At 41.9% G+C, this 11,499-nt stretch overlaps 1 protein-coding gene across 1 annotated transcript in view; it reads left to right on the top strand.

The window, feature by feature from the left end:
• The window catches only part of NUP210 (nucleoporin 210), a 215,141-nt gene that overhangs the window by 64,539 nt on the left and 139,103 nt on the right, over positions 1 to 11,499 (top strand). Inside the window, exon 4 of the mRNA XM_007950623.1 lies at positions 7,630 to 7,726. Within this exon, the coding sequence (XP_007948814.1) occupies positions 7,630 to 7,726 (97 nt within the window). The remainder of the gene's footprint in view (positions 1 to 7,629; positions 7,727 to 11,499) is intronic.

Raw genomic sequence — 11,499 nt, forward strand, 5'->3', positions numbered from 1 at the left:
TTTCTCCTGCTCTTCTGGCCTGCTGCTTTGGGCGTCCCTGAGTTGTCTCTCCTCACCTGTATCCCTGGGGCTTACTGCTCTTCTGTCCAGGTTCCTGACTTTTATCCCTGCCACGTGTAAACAATCAAAATGGCTGCACCCTCCGGACAGCCAAAAGTCAATAGCTCAGGTTGTCTCCCTCCTTACTGTTTCCCTTCCTAGTTATAGACCCACCAGTGCAATTGTCCCTGCAGCCCTTGGTGACCAGGGTTGATCTTTAGGTCAATTCTCAGGTCCCAGCACCTCTTGGAAATATTCAGACTGTTGGTCCCATCTGAGTAACTAATAGTCCGCAGCTCTGACCATCTCTGTACTCACTGTTTTTGTTCAGGTTTTTCTACTAGTTGATGCCTAATCCACTTCTGTATAGTTCCTTTCAAAGCTCAGGGCTCCAGGATTATCTTCTGTATCTCTGTCCATTGGTTTTTCTTTTCTTTATTGAAGAGGGTCTGTGTTGCTTGTCTGCCTATTTCTCCATCTTACCGGAAGTCTCCTACTTCACCAGCATTGACTCTTGACTTGTGGATTCTTCTGTCCTGGTGTTAGGCAAACTGTCTTAGCTGTAGCCTGACCTCATGGTAAAGGAGGCAAGGGAGACTTTGTAGATTAAGCTTTTTGTTGAAGAAAGTACAAAACTTCAAATCCAAGTTAAGCCTCACCTTGTCTTTAAACCTTCCCTGGCTGCTCTAGCTCCCATTTTTTTTTTTAAATCATGGTTTTCAACCTAGGTACTGTTGACATAAAGACTGTCCTGGACACTGTAGGACATTTAGCAACACCCCTGGCCTCTACCTGCTAGGTACCAGTAACATTTCCCAAGACATGACAATCAAAAATGTCTCCAGTCATTGTCAAATGTCCCCAGTGGGGACTCTTCTAGATCATCTATGAGGTCCTTCCTTCCTTCATTTAGTCATTCATCAGATAAGTTCCTTAACTGCTTTAAACTGTTTTTTCATCTGTCAAATTGAGTTAATGATACTTACTTTTGGGGTTTTAAGGATTTGGTGAGAAGTATGGAAAATGTTTAGTGCTGTGCTTAGCGCATAGTGAGCACTCAGTAAGCAAGATGTTTTTTTCTTGAGTACTTTCTTCATCCTGGGACAAATCCAAGAGATGTAACAGGGGAAGGGATACAGCCTCTGTCCCCAGAGTCTCAGACCATGGAGAGGTACACCTGTAAGTAAACACTTTCATGTATATAAGAAGATTACAGTTTTTAGTCACATTGGATGCAAAGTGTGGTGGGCCATGGAGAAGGGGAAGGCTGAGGAGGGGTGTTATGGACAGAGGTCAGGACAAGTTTCTTAACAGTGATGATGTTGGGGCTGAGCCTGGAATTTTGTCTGGAGTTTGCCAGACAGAAGCTTGGGCATGATGGTATCTCCAGAGAAACCACGTGATTTGGTTAATCTGTGTTCAGCTGGCTGACCTCCAGAGATGAGATGGGAAGTGATGGTGAGGATGCCATGTAAAGAATTCTGCATATAGGAGTGGGATTTGCACTTTAAGTAGAGTGGAGCAGAGGAGGTGGTTTGTGTGGTGAGGGGTTGAGAGCGTGTCTGCAGGACTTTGGCATTATTAGCTGCTCTTGGGCACAAAAAGACAGAACTTGAGTTCATATAGCCACCAGCATGCTTCTTTTAAGAAAAAACCCTGTATTTGTTCTCATGCATGTCACTTTCAGGGGAGGGGACTGGGGCACAGAAAGTGAAGTACATCTGCATGCACAAAAGATAAAAGTGGCAGAACCAGAATCTTAACTCCAGCCTGGCTCCAGAGGTCTTCCTCTTAATCAGAGGTCAGCAAATGTTTTCTGTAAAGGGCCAGATAGTTAATGTTTTAGGTTTTCCAGCCATAAAAAACCAAAAAAACCAAATCTACTGACATCGAGTCAATTCCGACTCATAGTGACCCCCATTGGGTTTCTGAGGCAGTAAATCTTTACGGAAGTAGATTGCCCGGTCTTCCTCTACGGAGCAACTGATGGGTTTGAACAACCAGCATTCTGGTTAGCAGTCAAATGCCTTAGGCACTGTGCCACCACAGCTCTTTTTGCAGCCATGGACTATATGCAAATAAATGGATGAAACTATGTTCTAATAAAACTTTATTTATAAAAAACAGGTAGCAGGCCAAATTTGGCCCAGGGCCCATAGTTTGCCAGCCCCTGCTCTGTTCGTTTTCTGTCTTAAGTCCCTTTTTCTTTTTTTAAATTGTGGAGAAAATGCCCACACCAAAACATTCACCAATACAACAACTTCCACATTTATAATTCACTAACATTGTTTACATGTTTCATGTTGTGCCACCGTTTGGCTTTCCTTTTACAAAATAGTATATTACCATTAACATAAACTCAGTGTCTCCCCAAAGAAAAAAATCCCCCTTTTTCTCTCTCTCCCATCCCTAATAACCATTTAATAATCTTTGATTTCTATATATTTGCTTATTTCATGTAAGTGAGATCATATAGTAGTTGTCCGTTTGCAACTGACTTATTTCACTTAGCATAATGTTTTCAGGGTACACCCATGTTGTTGCATGCACCAGAACTTCATCACTCTTTATGGCTGTGTACTGCTCTGGCTGTGTAATAATATGGATGTACCACATTTTCTTTTTATCCATTCATCTGTTGATGGACCTTTGGTTGGTTTCCATCTTTTGGATATTGTGAAAAGTGCTTAGTGAACACTGGTGTACAGGTTTTTGTTCATGTTCCGCTTTTATTTAAGTAATTTTTTTAAAAAGGATTTATTTATTTACTTTGAGGTTCACATACCTTAAAATTCAGCTGTTTAAAGTATATAATCCAGTGTTTTTTCGTATATTCACAAAATTGTATAACCATCACCACAATCTAATTTTAGAACATTTTCACCAGCCCAGAAAGAAACATTGTACCCATTAGCAGTCACTTTCCATCCCCCTGTCCTCCACTAGCTACTCCATGGAAGGAAGATGAGGCAGTCTACTTCTGTAAAGATCTACTGCCTTGGAAACCCAATGGGAATCACTATGAGTCGGAATTGATGGCAGTGGATTTGGTTTTGGTTTTGGTCCTCGCCTAGCCCTGTTGTTGTTGTTGTTGTTGTTGTTAGATGCCATCGAGTCAACTCCGATTCATAGCAAGCTTATGCACGGCAGAAAGAAACACTGCCCTGTCCCGTGCCAGCCTCACGATCCTTGCTATACCTGAGCCCATCACTGCAGCCACTGTGTCAGTCCATCTCATGAGGGCCTTCCCCATCTTCCTTGACCCTCCACTTTACCAAGTATGATATCCTTCTCCAAGGAGTGTTTCCTTCTGACAACATGACCAAAGTAAGTGAGACCAAGTGTGGCCATTCTCACTTCCAAAGAACATTCTGGTTGCACTTCTTCCAGGACAGATTTGTTAGTCCTTTTAGCAGTCCATGGTACTTTTAGCATTCTTTTCCAACACCAAAACTCAAAAGTGTTTACTCTTCTTCAGTCTTCCTTTTCATTGTCCAGGTCTCACATGCATATGAGATGATTGAAAATACCATGGCTTGGGTTAGGTGTACCCAAAGATGTCTCTTCAAGAAGACACCTTTGCTCTTCATCACTTGAAGGAGGTCTTTTGCAGCAGATTTGCCCAATGCAATATGTCGTCCAATGTCTTGACTGCTGCTTCCATTGGTATTGATTGTAGAACCAAGTAATAAGAAATCCTTGATAACTTCAATATTTTCTCCATTTATCATGAAGCTGTTTATTGGACCAGTTATGAGGATTTTTTGTTTTCTTTATATTGAGGTGTAACCCACACTACAGACTATAGTCATTAATCTTCATCAGTAAGTGCTTCAAGTCATCCTCACTTTCACCAAGCAAAGTTGTGTCATCTGTTATTGCAGGGTGCTAGTGAGTCTTCCTCCAATCCTGATGCCACATTCTTCTTTATATAATCCAACTTCTAGGCTTATTTGCTCAGCATACAAGTTGAATAAGTATGGTGAAAGGATACAACCTTGATGCACTCCCTTCTTGAGTTTGAACCATGCAATATCCCCTTCTTCTATCTGAACGACAGTTTCCTGATCCGTGTACAAGTTCCTCATGAGTACAATCTAGTGTTTTGGAATTCCTATTTTTCTCAATGCTATCCATAATTTGTTATGATACACAAAATCAAATGCTTTTGCATAGTCAATAAAACATAAGTAAACATCTTTTTGGTATTCTTTGCTTTCAGCTGTGATCCATCTCACATCAGCAGTGCTATCTGTTATTCCACATCCTCTTCTGTATCCAGCTTGCATTTCTGGAAGTTCTCTGTCAATATACTTCTGCAACCGTTTTCAAATTATCTTCAGTAGGAGCTCTGGTAGCGTAGTGCCTAAGGCACTTGACTGCTAACCACAAGGCTGGCGGTTCAAACCCATCAGCCACTCCTCAGAAAGAAGATGGGCAATCTACTTCCGTAGTGATACTGCCTCGGAAACCCAAGGAGGGGTCGCTATGAGTTGGGTCCGACTTGACAGCACATAACAACAACAACAAAGATTTTACTTGCATGTGATATTAATTATATTGTTTGATAATTCCCACATTCTGAGGGATCACCTTTCATTAGAATGGGTACAAATATGGATCTCTTTCAGTCAATTGTCCAGGTCGCCGTCTTCCGAATTTCTTGGCATAGCATAGCCAAGTGAGTGCCTCCAGCAGGGCATCCGTTTGTTGAAACACTCAATGGATTTTCCATCAATTCCCAGAGGCTTGTTCTTTGCCAATTCCTTCAGTGAATTCCTTCAGTACCATTGGTTATTGATCACATGCCACCTCCTGAAATGGTTGAACATCAACTAATTCCTTTTTGTATGTTGCTGTTGTTGTTATGTGCTGTCGAGTTGGCCCCGACTCATAGCGACCCCTCCTTGGGTTTCCGAGGCAGTATCACTACGAAAGTAGGATTGCCCAACCTTTTGGTATAGTGACTCTATATTCCTTCCATCTTGTTTTGATGTTTCCTGAATCATTCAATTTTTTGTCCATAGAATCTTTCAGTATTGCAACTTGAGGCTTAAATTTTTTCCTCAGTTCTTTCAGCCTGAGAAATGCCGGGTGTGTTCTTCCCTTTTGGTTTTCTAACTCCAGGTCTTTGCACATTTCATTATAATAATTGGCTTTGTCTTCTCGAGCTGCTCTTTGAAATCTTCTAGTTTAGCTCTTTTATCATGTCATTGTCTTGTCTTGCTTCCTCCATTTACAAAGTAGTCTTGTCTTTTATCTTGTCATTGTCTTGTCTTTTATCTTGTTGCCCAGTCCTAGGCAAACACTAATCTACTTTCTGTCTATAGATTTTCCCGTTCTGGACATTTCATATAAATAGAATAATACATTATATGGTCCTTTGGCCTTGGGTTCTACCCAGAGCATCTTTTTCTTCCTGGCTTCCAGAAGCTCTGGCTCCTCTGAGCCTCCTGGATATTGCCTCTTCTAGGGTTGCCCCCAGACTGCCGAAGTAGATTTTATCCCTTCTTTCTTGGAGGCCCCTCTTTTCTTCGCTGGCCCTTCCCCCAGGGTATGGGGCATTTTCTACTTTGTATTGCAAAGTTTAACACTTGGCGGGCAGAATTGGCATCTTTTTATTTTTTCTGCCTCTTCTGTGTCTGACACTGGACTTTGGGCCCAGCAGGCACTCAGCAAATGTTTGTTAAATTGGATTGCTTAATTATTTCCTGCTGCTATCCTGGGTCCAGGCAAGGGAAAACATATTTTCTAAAGATGGTACTGTGGGTTTTCTTTGTTCCTATTTCTGGTTACTATTAGCACTGTACTCTGAAGCTCCAGGGCCAAGGGCTCTGTCTATTGTAGGTTAGGTGCTGATAACTACTTTGTAAATGGAAGAAGCAAACCTTTATGCAGAGTGTTTCTGAAGATATCTTGCCACCCCTGTACTCCAAACCTGCAAGCTTAACTCTGTCAGTCTTAGAGACGGTCTTATCATTCACTGGTGCCTTTTTCTTGTTTACTTCCCTCTGGAAGCAGCACTGGGGTCACAATGCTTGAGTCACACCATGGCCTCCTGTGGTTTTATTTTGTCACCCAGAAGTTAGTCCCCAGGGCCAGCCTCTCACAGGGCCTTGTGCTCAGAAGCACTCACAACTTGGTTTATTACTCTACTATGGCCATATTGGAATTTGTAATAATTTTGTTTGAACTTGTGTTTTGTAAGCAAAGTCTCATGGGACTTTGGAGCATGTATTTGGGGCTTGGTGCCTTGGCTTAACTTGTTGCCACTCCCTGCCTCTCTGGGATGGGTTAGGTTCCTAGGGCTGCTGTAACAAAGTACCACAAACAAGATGGCTTAAAATAACAGAATTTTTTTCTCTCACAATTCTGAAGGCCAGAAGTCTTAAATCAAGGTGTAGGCAGGGCCATGCTCTCCCTGAAGTCTCTAGTGGAAGATCTTCCTTGCCTCTCTTCTAGCTTTAGGTAATGGCCAGCAGTCCTTGGCATTACTTAGCTTGTAGCTACATTAGTTTAATCTCTGCCTCCATCATCATGTGGTGTTCTGCTCTCTGTGTCTTCACATGACTTTCTTACAAGGATACCAGTCCTTGGATTTAGGGCTCACCCTAATCCAGTATCACTTCAGCTTAACTAAATGATACCTTCAAAACCTATTGCCAAATAAGGTCACGTCCTGAGCTTCTGGGTGGACATGGAATTGGGGGACACTGTATTCAGCCCAGTATAAATGGATTCTTAGCCACTTACTTCTTGCCACCTAATGCCTAGGTCCTGCCAGGTCTCCTCCTTACACCCCTGCCCCATGACTACTGCCACTGTCCATCCTTGGAGGGAGTCTGTTTCAGGGGTTAAGTAGGGTGGTGGCCATCCCTGCCTTGAGCTGGCAGCACTAGAGCATGTCTAGGTGGCACCCAACCAGAGGCTGTGTCTAAGCAAGAGAGGGCCTTTGAGCCACCCCTAATCCAGGAAGGACAGCACAGCAATTATTGATCCATAATGGTTGTCCATCTGCCAGTAGTCTGTGGAAGAGGAGATGCCTGGCTCAGCTTTCCCAGAGCTCACTCTAGTGCATCGGTCCAGTGGCTTATGAGAGGGTAACTCAGTAGCTGTAGCCTGTAGGCATGTTGCAGGACAGGGTCCTCAAGTGCCTCTGACGGTCCATACCCACCTATGGGTCTCCCTATCTTCAATGGAGTGTTCCTTAGGCCCCATGCCCTCTTTTTCCTTCTCCCAACCTTCCTGAGTCCCACTCCTTGTTTTTTGAACAAAGGATCCATCTTTTCATTTGCAGTGGGCCCTGTAAATTATGTAGCCAGTTCAAATGCAAGTCCACATTGTTCAAATGCAGAAGCATAGATGAACATGTGAGGAAGGGAAGTACAGAAGAAACCCTGCCTCAGCCCTCAGGTCACATGGCCATGAACAAGTGGCTTCATCCCTTTAAGCTTCAGTTTCCCCTTCTTGAAATGGAGATCAGACACATACTTTGCATGGGGCTGGTGCTGAGCATGGCATTTTGCAGTGAATAGGAGCTCCTGTTTCCAGGGATTGCAACGTACTTCTGCCCTCCTCTCTGTTCTACAGGGAACACGTTCAGCACCCTAGCCGGGCTGGTCTTTGACTGGACGATTGTGAAGGACACGGAAGCAGATGGATTCTCAGACTCACACAACTCTCTGCGGTAAGCAGTGGCCTTTGCTTGGCCTGACTGCCTTCAAAAGGAAGGAGGCATTACTTGGCACTGTGTGGGGCCAGGAGCTCTCATTGTTCATGGGGTGGGGGAGCCCAGGAGGTTCCCAGGATGCCGGCTGAAGTCCCTGTGCTGGTTAAGGGAGAGAGTCTCATATCACATGATGGTATGAGGACTTCGCTGCCCTGCAGCCCTCTGGGTGTGCTCTTTGAGGAATCATGAAAGAATCTGGGTGCCCATCTTGAGAAGAGGGAACTCAGTACTGCAGGGCTGTCCCAGGTAATTGACGAGCTCCCATTGGGTACAGGGGAAATGAGTATTGTCCCGGAGTGTAGCCTTTCCATAGGGATAAGTTTAGGGAGACAGACTTCACCTAAGAGGATGCTGGAACAGTGAAAGTTATTCATGAGCGGAGTGGGCTGACCTCCCCAGAACTGGGGGAAGCAGACAGACTCATTATAAGATGGAAAATTTAAGAATCTCTTTAAAAAATATATACTTTTTTGTTGCTTCTATAAAAACATAGGTAACATGACATTTGTCAAATCAACGTTTTTCACGTGTACAATTCAATAAAACAGGTTAAATCAGTCATGTTATGCAGACATCACCAATATCCATTGCCAGGTTTTCCATCCCTATAAACAAAATTCTTTATTGTAAATTCTATACACCTGGCTATTTCTTCCAAAATCCATTACTAGTTTTTATAATTCCATCACCAATAATATGCCATAGAATCAGACTAAAAATAAATGCTTGATTATGTTCCAGTTCAGCAGAGGTGGCCCATGTCAGTGAAGGATGAGCAATGTTCTAACATGCATGTTGGTTGATATTTTTTATTTATGTTAATAAGTAAGATGAAAGTGAAACAACAGAAACTTCATTTCATGTCTTTTTTGTTTTTTGTTTTTATTGTGGTGAAATGTATATTACAAAAGGTTTACCATCTTAGCTATTGTTTTAATGTACTAATCAGTGACATTAATTACATTCACCATGTTGTACTACCATCCCCACTATCCATTTCCAAAATTTTTCGGCACCCCAAATAGAAATTCAGTACCTTTTCAGAAATAATTCCACTTTCTACTCCCGTCCAATCTCTGGTAATCTCTAATCTGTTTTATGTCTGTATTCATAGTTCATATAGGTGAGATCATGTGGTATTTGTTTTTTTGATGCTTTAAGTATCTTGACTCATTGGATCCTCCTAATAGCCCTGTGAGTTACAGAATAAGACTGTCTCCATTTTTTGGACATAGAAGCTAAGACTCAGAAAGTTGAAGCTATTGTTTAAGGTTGATAAGTGCCAGGGTCAGGATTTGAATTCAGTTCTGTGTAAATCTGTGCTAACTAATATGGTAAACACTAACCTCATGTGGCTGTTGAAATTAACAAATTAAAAATTCCGTTCCTGAGATGCACTAGGTAGATTTCAAGTGCTCATTCACCACCACATGATGAATGGCTGCATATTGACAGTACAGATATGGACCTTTACATCAATGCAGGAAGGTCTTTTGGACAGCAAAATGTGGAGTCAAGGTCTGAGCCTGTTTCCTTAGATTTTTTTCAAATTGTGATTTGGATGAAAGTTTATAGAGAAAATTGGTTTTCCATTCAGCAATTCAATTCATACACATTTGTTTTGTGACAGTTCATTGCAATCCCCACAATGTAATAGCACTCTTCCTACTTCTTCCCTGTGTTTACCATTTTCCTTAGTTCTTCTTTCCTATTATTTACTGCCTTCTGAGCTTTATCCCTAGGCAAAAGCTGCCCTTTTGAACTTGTATGGTTGGTTGTTCTAATGAGTTCATACCTCCCTTGTATTATTGTTCACCTTGTAAGCCTGTCTATTGTTTGGCTGAAAGTTGAGACACGGAGTTCCAGGTTTGAAGGGTGTCTAAAGGGCTATTGGGTTCCACCAATCTTCATTAGATGAGAAAGCCTGGTGTTTTTATGATTTTGAGTTTTGTTTCACATTTTTCTCCAACTCTATCCAGAACCTGCTATTATGATCCCTTTCAGACTGGTCAGCAGTGGTAGGTGGGTACCATCTAGTTCTTCTGGTCTCAGGGTCATGGAGATGGTGTTGATGTAGTCAGTTAGTCCTTGAGATTAATTGTTTCCTTGAATCTTTGATTTTCTTCACTCTTTGCTCCATACAGGAAGAGAATAGTAGTTGTACCTTAGATGGCCACTTACCACTTTTAAGACCCTAGGCTACTCACCAAAGTAGGATGTAGAATATTTTTTTGTTATATTATGCCAGTTGACCTTAGTGTCCCCCAAGACTATGGTCCTTATCTCCCATGCCTAGCAACTCATTCTCTCAAGAAGTTTGGTTATGACTAGGAAGTTTTCATAACTTAGCCCCCTTCTGTGCTCTGCTATATTTACGAATTTATTTGCAACACATATAAATACATGTATAGGGATATCCTTCATCAAACCTATATATATATTCCCACACCTGTTTAGCTTGAGTGTCTGTCTATGTATCCACTCAGATTATTGTTTCATTGTTATAGCAGGACTGTATATGTGATTGTGTTCACCTTTGTTGCCTTTAGCTCATATGCTCTTCCCTGTGTCTTCCTGTGCTTTGATCATTTTGTGCTGACCTCCTCATTATAAATTCTCTTTCTCTTTACCCAAGTTAATACGTGTCTACCCTCTAGTTGATGATTGTCTCTCCCTTTTCCTCCTATGTTTGGTAATCTTAAATGAATGATTGTTCCTATGTGTAAACCTTTTCTTGACTTTTTACAGTAGTTGTTTCATACAATATTTATACTCCTGTGATCGATTCATTTCAGAGGGCATAATGTCCTCTGGGTTCATCTACGTTATAAAGTATTTCACAGATTCATTCTTATTGTTTAATGTTGCATAGTATTTATTTCATTGTGTGTACATACTGTCATTTGTACATCCATTCATCCACTGATGGGCACTTAGGTTGTTTCCATCTTTTTGCTATTGTAAATAATGCTGCAGCAAACATGGGTGTTCATATATTCGTGTCATGGCTCTTATTTCTCAAGGATATATACCTAGTTAGGGAGCTCTGGTGGCATAGTGGGTAAGACATTTGATTGTTAACCAGAAGGTCAGTGGTTGAAATACACCAGTCACTCCTTGGAAAGATGAGTGGGCAATCTACTTCTGTAGAGGTATCACTTTGGAAACCCAAGGGAGTGGGTCGCTATGAGTTGGGATCTACTCGACAGCAGTGAGTTTGCTTTTGGTTTGAATATATGTACCTAGTAGTGAGATTGCTGGATTATATGGTATTTCTATTTCCAATTTTTAAAGGAAATACCATACCACTTTCTACAGTGGTTATACCATTTTACAGTCCCACCAGAAATGTATGAGTGTTCTAGTCTATCCACACCTTGTCAGCCTTTCCTGTTTTATGTCTTTGTGAACTTTGCTATTAGTGCTGGGGTGAGATAATATCTCCATGTTGTTTTGATTTACATCTCTCTCTTTTTCGTGTGTGATTTGGGTGAAGATTTACAGAGAAAATTCACTTTCCATACAGCAGTTTACATACACATTGTCTCATGACATTGACCACAGTTTAGCACAATGCAACAGCTTCCCTCCCACCTCCTCCCCACAGTTACCTCTTCCCAGTGTCCATCCCTCCATGGACTCCTGCCACCTGAGCTGTCTCCCTGTGCATAAGCAGCCCTTCTTTCTCCCATGATTGTTCTCTCCAAGGAGTGTATCTACTTGAGGTAAAT

This window comes from Orycteropus afer, unplaced genomic scaffold (assembly GCF_000298275.1).
Source record: "Orycteropus afer afer isolate SDZICR_OR568_19922 unplaced genomic scaffold, OryAfe1.0 scaffold00283, whole genome shotgun sequence".
Taxonomy (NCBI): domain Eukaryota; kingdom Metazoa; phylum Chordata; class Mammalia; order Tubulidentata; family Orycteropodidae; genus Orycteropus; species Orycteropus afer.